General features: G+C 39.5%; 1 protein-coding gene across 10 annotated transcripts in view; it reads left to right on the top strand.

The window, feature by feature from the left end:
* ARMH4 (armadillo like helical domain containing 4) overlaps window positions 1-22146 on the top strand; it is a 171657-nt gene that overhangs the window by 109348 nt on the left and 40163 nt on the right. The window contains exon 7 of one of the 10 annotated variants that reach the window (XM_049113215.1): window positions 12092-12225. The exons of the other annotated variants lie outside the window; for them this stretch is intronic. Within the exon in view, the coding sequence (XP_048969172.1) occupies window positions 12092-12225 (134 nt within the window). The remainder of the gene's footprint in view (window positions 1-12091; window positions 12226-22146) is intronic. 10 annotated transcript variants of the gene reach the window in all.

The raw sequence follows: 22146 nt of genomic DNA, 5'->3' as shown, positions 1-22146 counted from the left end.
TCCTAATTTTACTTAGGTAATTTGAAAGGTCTAAAAAATTAACCATGATTTGTATTACTGCCATGACCTCTCTGCTGAGATATTAAAATCTGCTTAGTGTCTTTTATATTTCAGACACTTTGACAGATAGTCCTGATTATTTTATTAGTGTATGATATATGGAAGTTAAAATTGGATGTTGAAGCACCCTGTCTTCCCTTGTTTCTATACTAATTCCTCACTGAGTTGTTTGGATTAAACAAAAGCTTCATGTTCCATCAGGATGTTGAAAGTTAGCCTAAGACACTTGGATAACACTTAATGTGAACTGGCTGGGGTGGGGGGTGGCAAGATGTGGGGTGGGGAAGGACTTGTCATGCATTGGAACCTGGGTTTTTTAAGCAGATAGTAAAGAAAGAAATATAGATAAGAAATATGAAGTTATTCTGATCAATATTTGCTGTATCTCCAGCGACTCCTGAATTATATTTCAAAACACTGAATTCAATCTGTTGCATTCCAAATATTGATTTTTGGATGAATGAAAACAAGTTAGTAAATCTGAATCCCTTATTTTTAGAAGAGTCAGTGTAAAGACAGCAGAAATGTGTTCTGATGAATCAGTAACAACTTTTCTTGCCTCCTTTTCAATTAGGACATAAAAACTAAGTTTGTGTTTTTGAAAACCTAACTCTGAGATCTGCACTCACCCACATTTAATTCATTCAAAAAACATTTATTTGTCACATTGCAAAAACCATGACCTTAGGGTTAGTATGACTGTATCTGTTGATCTTTCCAACTATTTTCCTTAGAATAAAGAAAAGAAATGTTCCAGTGTACCAGGTTACAAAATGAATTGCCAAGAGCTGGACATTCAGAACAGCAGAAGGCATAGCTACATACAATTTGTCTTGATTCACAAACATGTTATGTCTTCTCTTCCATTTCCATTGCTCAGGAAGCCAAAGTGTGTGGTAATGTCTTAATTCATAAAAGGAATATAATATCATGGGAGGAACCCTGGGGAAACTTATTGTATTGCTCTGGTTGTGCTTCTACTGTATCGTGTGGTCTTTGGTAGTTCTCTTAATTGCTCTGAGCTGTGTTTTTTTTTTTTTTCATATATTAAGGGGCTTTGGATGGATCTGAGATTATTGTGTAGAAGTCCCTTTCATTTTCCTCTGTGCTTAAATTTTTTTTTTGACACCTCTGTCCAAGTTGACCCCGTCCAGCTGTGATCTGGATCCTATCAACTTCTGCCTCCCCTTTGAGCTGCTGGGGTACCCAGCCATTTGGTAACACTCAATGTTTTTTGTTTTTTGTTTTTTTTAATTTTTATTTATTTATGATAGTCACAGAGAGAGAGAGAGAGAGAGAGAGAGGCAGAGACACAGGCAGAGGGAGAAGCAGGCTCCATGCTCCGGGAGCCCGAACGTGGGACTCGATCCTGGGTCTCCAGGATCGCACCCTGGGCCAAAGGCAGGCGCCAAACCGCTGTGCCACCCAGGGATCCCGGTAACACTCATTGTTAACTTAGAAATCTGAGTGTCATTTCGAATCCCTGTCTGTTTCCCTCAGTTCCCATAGGCAATCAGGGAGCAGAGTCCCATTCATTCTGAATCTCTCCTGAGTGCCTGGTGACCTCACCCTTCCTTGCCATACCACTGTCTGTGTCACCCAAACTATTGCAAGAGCTTCTTTACCCATCTTTGCTGCAGTGTCTCCTACCTTTCAGTTAATTCTCTACACTGTTTTCAGTGATATCTTTCTGAAACACAAATCTCATTATCTATTGAACAGCAACAACCCCTCCCTCCACCACACCAATATTTATATTGTGTGAGAGTGTTATGCCAGGTTCTGAGAGACAGTCAATGTGAATAAGACAGCACAGTGCCATTTAAATTAAAACCTTGTGTTAACTACTTCATTTATGTCTGGGATAAATTGGGTTTCCCCTGCGTGGCTTTTGAAGCTGTGCACATTTTGGCTTTAAATCTGCCTTCCTATCAACTTCCCTTCTGCCACCTTGCTTCTTGATCTGTGTGTACTTCCCATCCCCACCACACCAAACTTTTCTCATGCTTAGCGTGCACGTTTCTAAGATTTTGAGTACCAAGGTCTCTGTCTGGCATTCCTTTTCTTGCTTCCCCTGTGTCTGTGGAATGCTTACTCAGTTGGTAATACCTGATGCAAATGTCATCTTACTTGGGAAAATTCTCATGAATTGATTACTTCCTTGTTTTTACTTCTACAGGCCTTTACTGACAGTGTTATATTGTATTTGGTAATGCCTGTCTTTTGTAAGATTGTGAGCTACTTGAAGGCAGAGAATCATGCTTTATCCACCTTTATGTTCCCTGTGACTTATCTTCATATGTAGCATGTTTCACTGGCTCCATAAGCAGTTATTAGTTGACTAAAAGAATTGAGCGCAAGGGGGGTGCAGGGAGGGGTATGGGGTAGCTGGGTGATGGGCATTTAGGAGGGCACACGATAGAATGAGCATGGGTGTTATATACAACTGATGAATCACTGAACTCTACCTCTGAAACTAATAATACACTATATGTTAATTGATTGGATTTAAATAAAAAAAAAAAAAGAATTGAGTGCATGCCTGTGCATACATGCATGGGTAGGAGTGATTACTGTAAGCATTTCTCATCCGAATAGAAATGTCAGGAACTGTGGAAAGGAGTAACTTGGAAGTTGCAACTGGTTTGTTGATCTTCTAGGTAAGGTTCTGATAGCCACAGGTAGATCCTGAGCTGATGGCTAGGGAATCTTTGGACTAGATCTTTAGGGTCCTCTTTAAGCATTGATAACTTCATTTTGGCTACATCACTTCAAATCCAAGAGTTGGAACACTTTCCTTGTAACACTTGTGCCTGCTGGCTAAGAAACAAGGGTATATGTTCAATATAACTTGTCACTGTCTCTTTTCTTAGACTTCTGAAATCTACTTTGTGTCCTTCAGTGACAAAACACTTAGACTCATTCCTAAATGAATTGGTTGTCAGGAAGGCATCATTAAGGCCAGTGAAATGTCTCTGTTTTAGCTGAGCAAGCCAAATATAAATACTGTCTAATCATGACAGGCATGATGATGTGATGTTCCAAGAAGCAAAGACCATCTTTCAAGGCTACAACATACTTCATGTGTAGGCAATTTCTCTAGTCTATTAGTTGTAATCAATATGTAAAGCTTAGGGTGGGAACATTAATACTTCCTTTAATGCAAAAACATCAGCATCTAAAGGTATTTTGGGGGGGGGGCAAGGGGGCAGGAGTGAACTGATAATCTACTACATCATTTCCAAATGTGGAAAGTTGATTTTTATAACCAATTTGCAGACATAGCCATTCAGGGATGTGAATAATAAAAGGAGCTAAAAGCTTTTTACAAGATCTCTTTTCAGTATCCACTTGCCTCTTACTCTTGATTCCTATTCGTCCTCTAGCACCTGTGTCACATTCATTATCATCCTGAAAAGAAGAATCTTTCGGGCCACTTAAATGTTTCAATGACATACAGTTCATTAGAATTCAGAAAAAGCCAGCAGTTTTCAAAGAGAAATGTGACAGTCTCTTTCACTTATTCTTTCTTTCTTTTCTTTTTCTTTTTTTTTTTTTACTTGAAGTGAAATTTCAGCTTCTCTTTGGAATTTCTTATGTATTCCTAAGGTGATTATTTTAGCAGAAAATGAACTGTTACCTCCTAAAACCAACCTGCATAGTTGACTAAAGGGAGTAAGGCAGGGGTTAATATTAGCCCATTTCTTCATTTTTGTTTGTTTATTCTGACTATGAAGCAGTATATGCTCAAAGCAAAAATTTTGGATAAAATATATAATCCTGGCATTATGCCCAGAAACAGCTGGGTAGGCTTCTGGCTCTGTCTACCACCCAAAAGAACCTTTATTTACAGCAGACCACAAAATCACTCAGAGGCCAGGGAATGGTGCAAGCGGTTCTGTTACCATTGCCCTCGGGTGGCCTTAGGCTGTGCTGACTCTCTTTACACGAGTCGTCAGAAGTCCCTCTTCCTTGGACTTCTCTGATTCTTCCTTATCACTCTCTGGCTGAGGCTCCATCTTCACCCTATGGTCTTGGGTTGGAAGCTCCACAATCAGATTTTTCATATTCGTGGTTTTCTTCCTGGTGTCTAGAACAATGCCTACCATGTAAAAGACCCTCGATCAAATTTGTTGAATAAATGAAGTTTTCAGAGGGAAGTGTAGACCCAGAAAAACAAATATGTTTATTGCCATCACTTTGCCTCTTTTTGCATCGTGTTGGTGCCTGAGGCCGGAAGGCCCTCTTCCCACCAGCAGATGATGGGAAGGCATGAAGATGAAAGGCGAGGCAACCCTCTCATGCCACTTTTCAAAAGCATTTGAAGAAGATGGGAACACTCATCCATGATTCCGCTACTCAGAGGAAACAAATGACCTATTATCTTCCAGTCGATGCATTTTTCCATTAGTCCACATTAGAATTTTTCCACTTTACATCAGTGCATTCTAGTTACATTGTAGATTCCTTAAGTAAAATGTATCTACTTATATTAGTAGTAACCATATTTATTTTATTTGTGGTAGTATTTACCTCTGATTCTAATGATTTTTGCATCACAGTGCTTCTAAAATCACAGTCTCAGAGTCAGTTTGTATCTTTAGTGTCAATGATAAGTCTTAGCATCATTGATCTTTGAGGATCCACGAATATAGTATCTGGAATTAGTATGTGTAGTAAATTGCTTTTGATTTTTTCCTCTTGGAAAAGTGACCAGACCAATCTTCCTTTATGTTTCAAAAATTATTCATCTGAAACTTTCAAAGCCGTCTTGGCCCCTACTTATCTCTACTTACTCTTGTTTTCTTTACATTTAAAAAATGTTTTATTGTGATAAAATTCACATAACATAAAATAACCATTAACCATTTTAAAGTGTGCAATTTAGTGGCACTTAATACATTCACAGTGTTGTACAACCATCATCTGTTTCTAGTTCTAAGACATTTTCATCACCTCAGAAGGAAATCTCGTGGGCAGCCCAGGTGGCTCAGTGGTTTAGTGCCGCCTTCAGCCCAGGCCCTGATCCTGGAGACCCAGAATCGAATCTCACGTTGGGCTCCCTGAATGGAGCCTGCTTCTCCCTCTGCCTGTGTCTCTGCCTCTCTCTCTCTCTCCATGAATAAATAAATAAAATCTTTTTTTTTTTTTTTTTTTTTTTTTAAAGAGGGAAACTTGTATCCATTAAGCAGCTCCTCCCTCATTTCTCTCTTCTCTTAGCCCTGGCAATCACTAGGTTGTTTTCTATCTCTGTGGATTTGCCTATTTTGGAATCCCTATTTACTCCAGAAGGTAACCATGAAAAGCAGGATTGGCTTTGTGACCTGGCATAGGATGTACAGGCATGGCTATGGCACATTACAACATGTTTAATATATACCAAGATACTAGTAATCAGAATTGACCGTGAAACATGCCTGTTGTTGGCAGTTGTAGAATTAACTTGGAGTTTCTGACAATTAGTGGGTGCTTTATGTGAAATAAATAAACAAGCGAAGCTACTACCAAGCAAGGCTATGGAGAGGAAATGTTAGGAGCAAGGCACAGCTCAATGAGGTCCTCTGCTGTAGGATCTCAGCTTTAAGATGTTAGCTGAGATTGTGGTCTTATCTCAGGGTTTGGCTAAAGAAGGATCTGCCTCCAAGCCCACATGGTTGTCGGCAGAATTCAATTTCTTGTGGGTGATGGACTGAGGACTTTAGGTTTTTGTTGGCTGAAGGTGGTTCTTTGTTGTGTAGGCCTCCTGGTAGGGCAGCTCACCACATAGCAGCTAGCTTTAAGAAAGCTAACAACAAAGAAAGCCGGCTAGTAAGTTAGACATTAGTCTTATGCAACATAATCATAGAAGTGACATCCCATCACATTTACCATATTCTGTTGGTGAGAAGCAAATCATAGTTTCTGCCCACACTCAAATGGAGTTATCAGGACACTCAAGGACATGAGTGTTAGGAAGTGGGGATAATATGGAGTCATACTATTTATAAATGGGTCATTCAGGGCAGCCCTGGTGGCGCAGCGGTTTAGTGCTGCCTGCAGCCTGGGGTGTGATCCTGGGGACCAGGGATCGAGTCCCACGTCGGGCTCCCTGCGTGGAGCCTGCTTCTCCCTCTGCCTGTGTCTCTGCCTCTCTCTCTCTCTCTGAATAAATAAATAAATAAATAAATAAATAAATAAATAAATCTTTTTTAAAAAATAAATGGGTCATTCAGTTACTTACATTTCTCTGCAGAGCTGGCTTATACCTACCCTCCCTTGAAGAGTAAATTAGGGAAAGAAACGAGCTCATTCTAAAGGACAATGTAGGCATGAGGGGAAGCGCTGTAAGAGTGTGCTGTGTATTTGCAGTGATGCATAGAAATCATCATGACTCACCATTTGTTTAGATCTTTCAAGGGAAACTGGAAAAAAGAATGACAGGCTCTGGAGAAGGTACTAAATGATGGTGATGCCTGGTGGGTTCAGCCTGAATGTCTGATTTGAGTCTTGAGACTTGAGGGAACAGAAGAATGGCTGCAATCACACAATAAGGCAATGTGGATAGATTCTCTGAAATCAGTGGCATTGTTTGCTAAAAATTTACCCTCCAAGGTCCAGTGTCAGCCAGACTTATTCGGAAGAAATCCTGAAACCATCTGAAGGACTCTATTTTGATGCAGAAAGAGTGAATTATACTTTACCTGGCAACATACTTTCTGTGAAACTTTTTTTTAATCTAAATGGTGTTACTCTGGGGGTGCCTGGGTGGTGCAGCTGGTTGAGCATCCAACTCTTGGTTTTGGCTCAGGTCGTGATCTCAGGGTCATGAGACTGAGCCCTGCATTGGACTCCATGCTCCCTCAACCTCTCCCTGCCCACACTCTCTCAAACGAATAAATAAATATATCTTTAAAAAATGGCATTTTTCTGCTTGATTAACAATACCATGTGTATGATTTTGCTCTGAATTACTTTTGAATCTTTAAAAAAATCAGTGACACATAGCACAGTATCACATATATGACAGGCACTAAATAAGAATTTGCTAAATTAATGACAGAATTAGAATATTTTGTACTCTCTGGTGGTAATTATAGGAAAGGAGTCTTTCAAACATTTTGAGTAATGGTTGACATTACTGGAATAATGTATTGTGTTTGTATTAAGAGTATGCTTGCCCCTTGACAATGTTGATGTCTTCTGCCCCAGCTGGGGAGTGTCATTTTTTACTTCCAATACTGTGAATACAGTGGTTGAATTTCAAGAGCAAAGATAGTGTGAATCACAAATGTCTTACAGCATTAGATACCCTTTGACAGCTACTACCTGCCCATTCTTTATTGGTGTTTTTAATTAGAGTTTTTGCTAAATTTTCATGCTTATGATACTATGTCAAACTAATCAGGAAGGAGCAGATAATAATTAAACATTTTGGGGAAAAGTAACGAATGTATAAATGTTATAAGTGGCAGTTTCTTTCATATAATAACTAATATTGTGCTGGAATTAAAGTAAAAAAATTTTTTAAAGTAAAATTTTAATGCCAATGTGTTAGGTGTTGGATCAACCTATTATTGATACTCTAAGTCTACCTAATTCTTACTTAGAAGTGTGTAGATTATCTGCACTGATCATTTACTCCCAGATTCGCTTTTGTTGCTAAGCTATTTCTAGGCTACTTCCTTGGACTGCTTCTTCCATTTGATATAAACTGAGGGTTACAAACTATTTTAAAAAATCATCTAAGAAAGTATCAGTAGAAAAACCAGCTAAATTCTAGCCAGGTGGAAAGTTTTTGTTCATTTTAGTGTTTACACAACTGCTTGCTTCTGTCAGTGTGTGTGATTGAGAGTTAACCGTGCAGCTTGACATGGGCATTGATTCTGCTTTCTTATTGATCAGGGGAGACATGAGCCGGGGAGGTTGTGATAGATGGATAGTACCAGAATGTTCCTGGCATAAAGCTCTGAGACTGTGTCCTTCTCCAACTCATTAAATCAAAGGAGAATACTAAAAATGATATGCCAGTCATGGCAAGCCTTTCTTAGGATACAGATAATCAGATTTTCTGCACATTTAGAAAGAACTATTACTTGACTACTGATCTTTAATAAAATGTTATTTTAAAAGAGCATGTAGATCATCTTTCCCATTTTTATCTTTAAAAACTCTTCCTTGGACTAAGTTTCCTGTCATGGGTTAAATTGTATCCTCCTCCCCCAAAAAGATATGTTGAAGTCTTAACTTCTGGGACCTGTTAATGCAACATTTGAAAATAGGGGCTTTGCAGATTTAATCCAGATGAGGTCTTTGGAAGAGCCTTAGTTCAATGTGACTGATGTTGCATTTCAAGAGGGAAGTTTGTACACAAACACACAAGGAGAATGCCAGTGGAGACAGAGACATAGACATGCAGGGAAGGAGCCATGTGAAGACTGAGGCCGAGATTGAAGGGATGCTGTTATAGCTAAGGAATATATGGGTCTACTAGAAACTGGAAGGGAGCATGACCCTTTCAACAACAACAACATTCATTCATTCATTTCAATTCCAGTGTGATCAACATACAGTGTTATATTAGTTTCAGGGGAACAATATAGTGATTCAGCAGTTCCATGTGTTACTCAGTGTTCATCAAGATTAGGTGTACTTTTTTTTAAATTCAATTTTTATTTATTTATTAAAAAGCCTTTATTTATTTATTTATTTATTTGAGAGAGAGAGTGTGAGCAGGAGGAGGAGCAGAGGGAAAAGCAACAGGGAGTTAGAGGTGGGGCATGATTCCAGGACTCTGGGACCATGACCTGAGCTGAAGACAGATGCTTAACCAACTGATCCATGCAGGTGCCCCTACATTTTGTTTTTTAAGATTTTATTTACTTATTTGAAAGAAAGAGAGAGGAGAGGAAGCACAAGCAGGGGAAGGGGCAAAGGGAGAAGCAGGCTCCCTGCTGAGCAAGGAGCCCGATATGAGACTTGATCCCAGGACTCTGGGATCACGACCTGAGCCGAAGGCAGATGCTTAACTGACTGAGCCACCCAGGCACCTCAAGATTAAGTCTACTTTTAATCCTCAGCAACTATTCATCTCCACCTACCTCCTCTCGATAATCATCTGTTTATTCTCTACAGTCAAAAGTTAAGGCTCTCTTTTTTGCTCCCCGCCTTTTTGTTGTTGTTGCTGTTGTTTCTTAAATCCCACATATGAATGAAATAATTTGCTATTAGTGTTTCTTTGATTTATTTCCTTTAGCATTATACTCTCTAGATCCATCCATGTTGTTGCAAATGGCAAGATTTCATTCTTTTTATGGCTGAGTAATATTCCATTGTATATATATGCCACATCTTCTTTAGATTGCTATGACGAATGTCAGAGAAATTACTGCCTCTGCTCTCCTAGGACTTTTATGGTCTCACATTTAGGACCTTAATTTATTTTGAGTTTGTTTTTGGGTATGGTATAAGACAGTGGTCCAATTTCATTCTTTTGAATGTAGCTGTCTAGTTTTCCCAACACCATTTGTTGAAGAGACTCTTTTTCCCATTGCATATTCATATTCTTTCCTCCTTTGTTGAAGATTAATCAACCATATAGTTGTGAGTTGATTTCTGGGCTTTCTATTTTCTTTTGATCTATGTACCTATTTTTGTGCCAGTACCATACTGTTTTGATTACTACAGCTTTGTAATATAACTTGAAGTCTGGAATTGTGATACCTCCAGTTTTGTTTTTCTTTTTCAAGATTACTTTGGCTGTTTGAGGTCTTTTGTGGTTCCTACAAATTTTAGGATTATTTGTTACAGTTTTGTGAAAAACACTGTTAGTATGTTGATAGGGATTGTATTAAATCTATAGATTGCCTTGGGTAGTATAGATATATTAACAATATTTGTTCTCCATGAGCATGGAATGTCTCCCCATTTCTTTGTGTCTTAAATTTCTTTCATTAATGTTTGATAATTTTTGGAGTGTAGTTCTTTTTCTTCTTTGGTTAAGCTTATTCCTAGGTATTTTATTATTTTTGCTGCAATTGTAAATGGAATTCTTTTCTTAATTTCTCTTTCTGCTACTTCATTATTAGTGTATAGAAATGCAATGAATTCCTGTATATCGATTTTGTATCCTGAAACTTACTTACTGAAGTTTTATCAATTCTAGTAGTTTTTGAGCAGAGTTTAGGGTTTTAGATATATAGTATCAGATCATCTGCAAATAGTGAAAGCTTTACTTCTTCCTTATCAATTTGGATGCATTTCATTTCTTTTTCTTGTCTGATTGCTGTGGCTAGGACTTCCAGTACTATGTTGCATAAAAGTGGTAAGAGTGGTAATACATCCTTGTCTTATTCTTGACCTTAGGGGAAAAGCTCTCAGTTTTCTCCCATTAAGTATGATATTAGCTGTGGGGGAAAAGCTCTCAGTTTTCCCCCATTAAGTATGATATTAACTGTGGGTTTTTCCATATAAGGCCTTTATTGTGTTGAGGTGTGTTCCTTTTTAACCAACTTTATTGAGGGCTTTTATCATAAATAGATGTTGTACTTTGTCAAATGCTTTTTCTCCATCTATTGAAATGATCCTATGGTTTTTATCCTTTCTCTTATTGATGTGATGTATCACATTGATTGATATGAAAATATTGAACCACCCTTGCATCCTGGTGATAAATCCCACTTGGTTGTGGTGAATGATTTTTTTTTAATGTATTGCTGGATTCAATTTGCTAATATTTTGTTGAGGATTTTTACATCTATATTCACTGAAGGTATTGGCCTCTAGTTCTCTCTCTCTCTCTCTCTTTTTTGGTATCTCTATCTGATTTGGTATCAGGATAATGTTGGCCTCATAGAATGAATTTAGAAGTTTTTCTCCTATTTTTTGAAACACTGTAACAAGAATAGGTATTAACTCTTCTTTATGTGTTTGGTAGAATTCAGCTGGTCCTGGACTCTTGTTTGTTGGGAGTTTTTTGATTACTGATTCAATTCAATGCTGGTAATCAGTCTGTTAATGTTTTCTATTTCTTTCTCTTCAGTTTTGGTAGGTTATATGTTTCTAGGAATTTATCCATTTCTTCTAGGTTGTCCAGTTTGTTGACATATAATTTCTCATAACATCCTCTTATAATCATTTGCATTTCTGTGGTGGTTGTTATTTCTCCTTTTCTTTTTTTTTTTTTTTTTAAATATTGTATTTATTTATTCGTGAGAGACAGAGAAAGAGAGAGAGAGAGAGGGAGAGAGAGAGAGAGGCACAGGCAGAGGGAGCAGCAGGCTCCATGCAGGGAGCCCGATGTGGGACTCAATCCCGGGTTTCCAGGATCACACCCTGGGCTGAAGGCAGCGCTAAACCGCTGAGCCACCCAGGCTGCCCTATTTCTCCTTTTCATTTATGATTTTGTTTATTTGAGTCTTCTCTCTCTCTTTCTCTCTCTGATTAGTCTGGCTAGGTTTATCAATTTTGTTGATCTTTTCAAAGAACCAGCTGCACCTGATTTCATTGACCTGTTCTATTGTTTGTTTGTTTGTTTGTTTGTTTTTTAGTTTCTATATAATTTATTTTTGCCCTAATCTTTATTATTTCCTTCTTTCTGGTAGTTTTGGGTTTTCTTTCTTCTTTTTCTAGCTCCTTAGGTATAAGGTTAGGTTGTCTATTTGAGATTTTTGTCTTGCTTTTTGAATGAGGCCTGTATTGCTATAACCTTCTTAGAACCACTTTTGGTGTCACCTAAAGATTTTGGATTGTTGTGTTTTTATTTTCATTTCTCTCCATGTAATTTTTTATTTCTTCTCTGATTTCTTGGTTGACCCATTCATTGTTTATTGACATGTTATTTAACCTCCATATGTTTGTGCTTTTTCCAGATTTTTTCCTGTGGTTATTTCTACCTTTCAACATCTTGATTTTTGATTTGTAACCTCTAGAACTGAGAGAATACATTTCTGTTGTTTGAAGCCACTTAGTTGGTGGTACTTTGTTACAGCAGCCCTAGGAAACTAACACATCTCCTCCTTGAACTTCTGCTTTCATCTTCTCTTTCCCTTCATAGGCAACTGCAAGTTGACTAGATTGTACCACCCCACCAAAACTGTTCTTGCTGGGAGACTTCCTAGGAAGACTAAGCCTGCAGAGCCTGGAGCCCACTTACCAGGATTCAAGTCCAGACTCTGCTCTCTGCTAGCTGTATGAAATTATTTTACCTTCCTGTGTCTTATTTTATGTTTATCAATACAATAAGCCTATCCCTAGGAACTGTTTTAAGGCTTAAAAGAATTAATACAGCTAAAGCATTTAGCATAGTTTCTGACACATAGCTAACACTTAATGTGTGTTTATTTCTATAAATATAATTCTCCATATATGTTGTCCCTTTCAGTTCTTATGTTGCCTGACTCTCTGCAGCGCTGGACTCTACTGGCCACTTTATCCTCCATGACTCCTTTGTTCCACTACCTTCTGTTTGTCTTCCTTGCCTCTGGCTGGTACTTTTATAAGCTTCTCCTAGGAAGGCATTATAGCTTAAGGATAGAGTTCAAGTGTTAGAATCTAACACATCTAGGCTCAGTTCTCAGCTTCACAATTATTAAAGTAAGTGACTCTGAGCAAGTTAACCTCTATGAGCCCCAGTGTTTTCTGGAAATAATGGGGATAATCTTACCTCCTTGGGTTTGTGTGAGGAGTATATGGGATAATATAATCAGAGGGGCCCATTGTAAGCTAGATTCTGACTTTCACCTTCACCTCTGGCTCATCCTCTGACTCCCTTGTTGAAAGCTGTAGCGTAAGGCTCTGCAGTTGGTGTCATTCATAGCTCTAGAGGGAGTCATTCCCTTAAAGTGAAATGTGATAAGGCAGCCTCCCTCCTCCTCCAACTTTTGTTGTATTGATAGATCTCTGGAATATATGTAAGGTGCTGAGAAAAGTCTTATCAGATTGAAAATTCAGTCATATTTCATGTTTTAATCTCATAACCTCTATATTCAGTGGTTACTAGGTCCCATGGTTTTGATTTCTCCTATAGCTCTTAGAAATACCTTCTTTTTGAAGGAACCAGACTATAGCTTTGGAAGGGATAGTAGGGGAATCAGGCATGATGTCTGAGGGGAATCCACAGTTTCAGTCCTATTTCAGAAAAGATTGATTCTAAGACAGCTAGTGAGTTTAGCTGAGCAGGGCAGAAATCCACAAGTGGTCCTGTGTGGTATTATACAGGGAAGGTTGTCACTAGTAGAAGGTGGGCTAGAAGTATAAGAATTGGATTCTGGCAGGTAGGGTGAAGGGTCAAGCCTTAGATGAGGGACTGGAGTAAACCAGGCAGGATTTCAGGGGCTGCTCCTCAGTGAGCTGGAACTCAGGGAAGTCTCTGGTCTTAGACTGAGCAACTGATCAGAATTAAGAATTTGGATCCTTTGGACTGAGCCGTTCAGGGCTAAGGAGAGGGCTGCAAGGGACTGTGGGCCAAGATACTCATGGAGGAACCTCACCAGGTGGGAGCCCAACATGGCATGTGCTATACATATTCTGTGCAAACCCCATGGCAGCCCAAATACCTTAGAGATACCTTTCTCTCTGCTATTGATTGCTCTGAAGAAGCAGTGGTCTTTTGCAGCTAGGGAAATATTTTGTAAATAATATTTTGACTCAGAAATGCCCCATGTAGTTGCTTTACTATACATCTCTTAATACAGATTCACTGGGCACAGTATAGGGATAACCTACAAGATCAATGCTGTAGTTGTCCAGTTATTCCTTGCTACCAATATCTGGATCTAAGACTCACACATGCTGCAGCATCCAGTGATCAAACCACAGTTTTGGAGGAACATCGGCTATGTAGGGGTAAAGATAGTTTCAAAATCTTTATATTCCTACTGGGCCTTCACCAGTGTTTGCTAATGGTAGTCGATTTAGCTGTTAGAATTAGGACCAAATTGCCTTCCACAAGTTCCACGGTGTTAGAATAAAGAGGCAGATTGGTGTAGTGAGGGTACAAAGCCAAGAACAAGCTATTCCCTGTTAGTGACAGTTATGAGGAGACAACAGCAAAGCTGACTCATTAATGCTGCTTTTACTACCCTGTTTAGGAGACTCTAGAGATGAATTACTCAGTCTTTTCAGTGTAGGCAAGACAAGTAAGAGAGTGAGCAAAATATAGCTCAGGAAAAGTCAAAGTAAAGTTGAAATTGTGATCATATTGAATGACAGTCAAAAACTAATATGACGTAGATTAAAATGGACAGTAGTCCAATGGACTTAATGTAAAGACATTGAAAGCATTTTTCCTTTTTGCAGATTCTAGGACAGTTTTGTGTTTCAGTTGGTCTGTATCTCACTTTGTTTTCTGTGTATGGACAACATGGCTTAAAACTGTAAACAGCCTCTTGACAGATCCTGTTACTTACTTTTTCAATTGCTTGAAAACTGGAGCCGTGGTCACGAGGGAGTCAACCAGGCTCTTCAGAAATACCGGGGAACTCACACATAATGCAGCATCCAGGGTTTTATATTCTGTGCACATTGAAGGATGTTGCCTTTGGAAAAATGAAACAGAGTATAAAATTTTTCCTATGCATTAATAACTGCTGGCTCTGCTCAAAGCCCATAGACTGCAGCTGGTTATTAATTCCCCATAAATGCCATACACAGGGAGAGTTATTGCTTCAGAGCGTTTTCAGTGGCATATTTTTGGTGAGTGATGTGGTGTGAATTGGTATTTACGGGATACTTTTGAGATGATTAGTGTCCAAAGCATTAGTTGAGTCATTTCCAGTAGTCCATTTGGAGCCCTATCTGTAGGCGGCAGCTGAAGAGACATGTTGAATCTACATTCCCTAGACCTTGGGAATGCATACTTAATGGAAAAGACTGGCCATAAATGTTTACTTTAAAATTAGAGCTTGCTCTGTGATGAGATTTAGCATCCTTGCCAGGGCTTTTCTGAAATCTTGCCCTGCTGTCTAGGGTCTGGCAAAGGATTTGGCAAAGTGGCCTGGCATCTGGCATTCAGCAGGGCCACCTCGAGCACGACCTCCCAGACTTATATGTACCTTGGGAGACATGAAGCACCAGAAAGGCTATTAAGATGTTTTATGCAGCTTTTTCCTGTTCCCAAAGACTCTCACCCTTAAACTGTGTTAATGCAGCTCTCTTCTGATAATCCTTTGTATCCCACAGACCCTTCTCTTTGTGTCTCTAGGATGGGTTATATGCCTATGTGCTCTTTTTGCTTCTCTTGACATTACTCAGCACTTAAAGATTTCTGCTATAGGAATCGGTCCCCTCCTTCATGTGTCCTTAGGGCTTGTCCCAAAGACTCTCCCCAGTTCTCTTTCCATATGGCCAATGATATAGTATTCCTGTGCTTGCTTCTTTGATTTTACTTCTAATTTAACTTGTGAGCAAGGCTACAATGAAAAACAATGGTGGAAAAGAATTGACTTTCCTATCTTTCCATTCTGGGACAGTTATTAGTACTGTCTCGCTTTGCTGAAGAAGAATAAAGAAGCAGATTTGAACAAGAGAAAGCATAATAATCTATGGCATTCTGAAGCTCTGTGCATTTGAGTTTGTGGGTGTACTGTGATTGTTGTATATTGCTTGTTTAAACTTTCACATTATGCTGTTCCTTCAGAGCAATACAACCCTTATTTCTCTAGCAAGCTCTACTGTATAGTTCAAATTTGAGAGTGAGAATGGTCACATAGATGGTAGTACATGAATGACAACTGGGTTTTTGTACATTTGTTGCAGACTGTTAGAGCCGTTCCTTTAAAGATCATCTGGTTCAGGTAATATATTTTACCCTAGAGGACACTTAGGCCCTGAGAAGCTAAATAGCTTGGCCGGAGTTACAACCTGTGAAAATCCCAGATCTCTTGTCTCTCATCCAGTGTTTACAGTCGTCACATTTAACTGCTATGCTTATTTCATTCACCTGATCCCTGCCTCCATCAACAAACACACACACACACACACACACACACACACACGCACCCACACATGTACACATGGAATGTGGCATTTTTAATTTATTCATTTGAGAGACAGAGAGAGCACAAGCAGGGGAAGAGGCAGAGGGAGAGGGAGAAGCAGGCTCCCTGCTGAGCTGGGATTGACCTGGGGTTTGATCACAGGACCTGGAGAACCTGACCTGAGTCAAAGGCTTAACCATTTGAGCCACCCAGGCACTCTAGGATATGGCGTTTTTAAAAAAAGATTTGTTTATTTATTTTAGAGAGAGAGTGGGGGAAAGGGAGAGGGAGAGAATCCTTAAGGGGACTCCCTACTGAGCACAGAGCCTGATGGGGGGCTTGATCCTACTACCCTGAGATCATGACTCAAGCCAAAATCAAGAGTCCAGTGTGTAACCGACTGAGCCACCCAGGTGCCCTGGATATAGCATTTTAGAAAAGAGCACTGGCTTTAGAATCACTCAAACTTAGGTTTGAATTCTACTCAACAATAACCACTTATATATTTAGTTAATTTATCCTTCTAAGCTTTCTTTTCTCATGTGTAAATCAAAGATAATAAGATTTCTAATCTCTTAGGGTTGTTGTGAGGATTAATTAATTTTTTTAAGATTTTATTTATTTATTCATGAGAGACAGAGAGAGAGAGGCAGAGACACAGGCTGAGGGAGAAGCCGGCTCCATGCAGGGAGCCCGACGCGGGACTCGATCCCGAGTCTCCAGGATCATGCCCTGGGCTGAAGGCGGTGCTAAACCGCTGGGCCACCGGGGCTGCTTGAGGATTAATTAATTTAATGTGTATGTAAGTTGTTTAACAAATTGGCACCTGATAAGTGCCCAATTACATGTCTATCTATCTGCTCAATAAAATCTTTAGCTGTATCTCCACCCATGTATACCAGGAACTTAGCTGAGTCAAGGAATTAATGCAAAATGATACTTATTATTAAAGTAGGAAAGCATCAACCTTCTTATTATAACTTCTTTTTTTTTTTAAAGATTTTATTTATTTATTCATGAGAGATACAGAGAGAGGGGGGGTGGCAGAGACAAAGGCAGAGGGCGAGGCAGGCTCCATGCAGGGAGCCCGATGCGGGACTTGATCCCAGGGCTCCAGGATCACACCCTGGGCCGAAGGCAGGCGCCAAACAGCTGAGCCATCCAGGGATCCCCTATAACTTCTTATTATATATATTAATATTTATTTCTTCTTAATATATATATTATATATATTTCTACAATTTCATTTAACTTCATTTTGGTTACATTTTATTGGTTATATACTAAGATTGGCTAGGATGAGGCTAGGTTGTTATAACAAAGAGACCCAAAAATAATTCGGTGGTTTAACAAAGGGAGAAGGTTGTTTTTTTTTTTTTTTATTTTTTTATTTCTCACATAAAAACCCGAGGGAAGTATTCCAGGTTAGAGGGTGGCTCTGCTTCAAGGGTGGTTCAGGGATGCAGGTTTTTTTAGAGTTGCTACTCTGCATCCACTAGGGTGTGGTTCATATTGGGGTTGCAGTTGTGAGGGAGGGGAAGGCGAGTGTGAAGGAGTTTTGTTTGGACCCCAAAGTCACATGTCACTTCCACTGACATTTTCATAGGCAACAACGTGGTCCCAAGGTCATCTCTAACAGCAAAAGAATAGACAACTAGGACAGCGGGGTAGCATGTGCCCAGCTATGGGTCTATTGCTGCAGAAGAAGAGGAGAATGGACTTTGGTGGGCAATTAGCAGACTTTGCCTTAGAGCCCAATTCCAGAAAGCCAGTACTGGTGAGGAGGTGTGGCATGGTAGAAGAAAAAGTTAGGCAGGAGCCTGTTTTCTCTAGTTCTTCCAGGGACTTGCATTGTGGCCTTGACCAAAGAACCTATGTCCTTGCACCTGTGTTTCCTGGGACCATTCCTAGAGGGACAATTCCCTCTAGTCATGTGAAGCCTTCTCTGACCATCCTGCCTCAAACGTTCTCTTTCTCTTCCTAAGGCTTCTCTCTTCATTGTGCATCTCATGGCATACAACTCATACAACTTTATTTGTTATATTAAAGCCTGTCATAGGGGTCACCTGGGTAGTGCAGTCTGATAAATGTCCAACTCTTGGTGTTGGCTCAGGTTGATCTCAGGATGGTGAGATTGAGTTCTGAGTCAGGCACCACACTGAGCGCAGAGTCTGTTTGAGATTCACTATCCCTCTACGCCCCTCCACCCCCCCACTCTGTGCGTACACTCTCTCTCTCAAATAAATAAATAAATCTTAAAAAAAAGAAAAACAAACCTCACAGCACTTTGCAGGTATCAAAAGATCAAAAAAAATCTTTATGGGTCAGTTGATAAATATGAATCACTTGGAGCTCATTGGAGAAAGAGACTATGGATATGAAGGTACTGCAGAATGATTTTCTTTGGAAATGGAGCAGAGCTGAGAGAATAACCTCTAAGGTCTTTTTTGAGCTCACATTTTATGATTCTATGACTCAGCAGCTCTTGAGTTGGGAGGAATCCCATCTTAGTTCCCTCTAGTGACATTCCCTCTAAAAGATTTTTATCATCAAGTTGGACTTGATGACCGTTTCCATCTCTAGTGTCTTCTGCAAGGTCAATTTAATACATATTAAGCTTTAGAAAAAAATATTCTTACCTGTACGAATACAGCTATATTTAAAAATCCTTTAGCATTCTAGGTAAGGGTCTGAGTGCTCACAGGATATTAACGTGCAGGGACGTATAGTTTGCTGAGCTTTTGAATCACATTTTGTACATTTAAATCCTAAAACAAATCCCTCAGAGGTTCACTTTAAAAACAATGTATTAAGCCTTAATTCTATAAAAATTGGAGTCTCTAACTTTGAGGTCATCTTCCATAAACATTGTCCCTGGTGGGGCCAAATAATGTAAAAAGCAGTACTTGTCTAAATTTCATCAAGTGCTTGAATCCTCTGGGGAATCTGATCAAAATGCAGATTCTGATTCATAGTTGTGTGATTGCATCTGAGACTGCATTTCTAACAAGCTCCCAGGTATTCCCTGATGCAGCTGGTCCATGGACCGAGGTTTGAACAGTGAAGTAAGGAATATTACCTGTTAACATGGCACTTTAAAGATGCTCTGCTACTGGTTAATTAAATATGAGGTAATTATGTTGCCTCACATTAAAGTTATTTGCATATATGATCCCTTTTAGACTATAAGATTCTGGGGTGCTTGGGTGGTTCAGTCGGTTGAGCATCTGACTTGATTTTGGCTGAGGTCATGATCTCAGAGACATGAGATTGAGCCCCACCTGGGGCTCTGATCAGCATGGAGTCTGCTTGTCCTTCTCCCTCTGTTCCTCCCAGCACTTACAGGCTCTCTCTCTTTTTCAAAGAAATAAATAAAATCTTTAAAAAAAGACTCTAAGATTGTGAAACCTAGAAAAGAGCTTGTTTATTTCACCTCACTTTCTCCTATGAATTTAGCATAATTTCATGTACCTCATAAGTCTTTAAAACTATTTTTTAAAGATATTTTTATTATTTGAAAGAAAGAGTGAGCATGAATGCGGAGGGGAGAGGCAGAGGGAGAAGCAGACTGAGCAGGGATCTTGATATGGGAGTTGATCGTAGGACCGATGAGATCATGACCTGAGCCAAAGGCAGCTGCTTAACTGACTGAGCCACCCAGGCTTCCCTACAACTATTTGTTTAATGAATGATTGAAAAATTTAACTGAGTTCTTATTTTGTTCTAAGAAGCAAGTAAAGGATGCATATATCGGCTTGACTTGGGACATATTTTGTTGCTGTCTCTATCAGAATTAATAAATGAGAGGAAACATGGCTTCTTAAGGAGTCAAACTGGAAATATTTTTCCTTATGCTTTAGTTTCTCTCTGTAGTGAAGAACACTGATACATACATTAGTGTGTGGCTTGGGCAGTCCTTAGGACTCCAGATAGTCACAGCAGCCATTCATATTAAAGGCACTTAGCCGGGCAGCCCCTGTGGCGCAGTGGTTTAGCGCCGCCTGCAGCCCAGGGCGTGATCCTGGAGACCCTGGATCGAGTCCCACGTCAGGCTCTCTGTATGATGCCTGCTCCTCCCTCTGCCTGTGTCTCTGCCTCTCTCTCTCTCTCTCTCTGTCTTTATGAATAAATAAATTAAAAAAATCTTAAAGGCACATAGCCTTCTATTGCTTTTTCCATTTTGACATGGGAGCACAGTCTGTGCCTTTCTTGAAATCCAGGTCCAAGGGAAAGGGTGCCTCTACTGTCTGACCCAGGACAGGTGGGAAATAATAAGTGTTTTTGGTTGTCCTGGACCAAATCAGATGAAATGAAAGGACTTAAATGGTGAGGCATGAAAATTATATTTTAATCTTAATTTTCAATGTGATATTTTTGTGCTCAAACCATCACAAAAATTTCTTTCTTTTTTTTAATCACAAAAATTTCTATGTAATACTGCAGACCTTGGTAATCTTACTGGCAAATGAAGCTCCCACATAATTGCTGTACAACAAACAAACAAACAAACAGTCTTTGCATTTTATATAGTCAGGAAGCCATATAGATATGACCTTATAGGTAGCTGACTCTTCATTGCACATTTCAAGATGATTTCAAAGCTTTTCATATCACTCAGTTGGTCAAGATAGAAATGGAGAGGAGTGGTAAGTGGCCTGAAATAATGTCATAGAATCTATGGACCACTCACTTCCTTATGAGAAGTGAAATGGCTTATATGATCATGCCAAATGTACTTAGCTGCATCCTCCACTTCACAGGTAAGAGTCACAGCTTGGCTTTGCCATCACTCACGTTCTTTACCAGAACATGAGCCCTGGCCAAGATTCAGTGTCTTGGTTTTCTTACCTGTAAAATGAGGATTTGTAGGATATACACTCCTTGAGAGGCATCAAGTCACAACCTTAATTTCTCAGCATCCTAACTCCAAGAAGCCAAATCTCTGTGGCTCTTTAGAGCTTACGGTCTAGCAAATGATAGCATATGCTAGATTTATAAATACTGAATGGCATAGGAAAGTGAAAGACATTACATAAAGACACATGCATGACTGTCACAAGAGGATGGTGATGCAACTTGATGTGACCCGCAGCACGTATAGACATTCTTTCCTAACCAAAGTAATAGAAACTTAAGTGAGAATCCTGCAGTGCTAGAAACACTCCATCATGCTTCCAGACACTCTGACTGTCTTTATGACACCTACATTTTAGTAAGGGGAAGGGGACAGACATTAATCAATCAATTATCAGCCTTTAAATTACAATTATGATAAGTACCTTGAAGGAGAAGAGTAGGTGGCCAGAGATCATATAGTAGGGGCACTGACCTGAGGGGGTCAGAGAAGGCTTTCCCAGGCAATGTATTTGTGAACTTAGCATGTAGGCAAAGATGGGTAGAGGCTGAGAAAGGATTTTAGGCAAAGGAAATGAATTTGTGAAGGCTGGAGGCAAGAACAAGTATTTGAGGACTAGAATCAAAGCCAGTGTGCCTGGGGTTAAGAGCAAGCATGTGGGCTGGTGAATCAAACAGGGACCATATCCTGTAAGACCTTGCTGCCAGGACACAGTTTCAGGATTTCATGCTGTGGATCATAGGAAGCCATAGAAGATTTCGAATGTGCTATTTGAATTTTAAAGACATCACTTTGGCTATAGGATGTCTTACAAGGAATGCTATACAAAGAGTGGAAACAGAGTAGAAAAGGAGCAAGAGCAGATTCAAGGATGCCAATGAGAAGCTCGTCAGAATAAAGGGAAAGAGGAACACTGGCTTTTATTGGAACAGGGGAAAAGTAGATGGAATCCAGATTAACTGAAGGGTTAATCAAAAGATCTTGGTGACTGGATCTTGGGATGGAGGGAGGGTAAGTGTTAAAGAGGACTCATAGGTTTTTGGCTGATATAGTTGGGTGGGTAGTAGTGTCATTACTAAGACAGGAAGACAGGGGAGGGTATAAGTTAGGAGTACAGTAGGGGAGGGAAGAGGAAGAGATCATGGGTTAAATTTTAAGTGCATGAGAGGAGAGATATGTTTGGATCTTAGAGGCTGAATTTGAACTACATATTTTATAATGATCCACATTGGATGGCAACTGATGCCATAGGAGTAGATGATAATGCCTAGAGAGCAA

The sequence above is a fragment of the Canis lupus genome, chromosome 8 (assembly GCF_003254725.2).
Source record: "Canis lupus dingo isolate Sandy chromosome 8, ASM325472v2, whole genome shotgun sequence".
NCBI classification, from domain to species: domain Eukaryota; kingdom Metazoa; phylum Chordata; class Mammalia; order Carnivora; family Canidae; genus Canis; species Canis lupus.
This window is presented reverse-complemented; position numbering and strand designations above follow the sequence as displayed.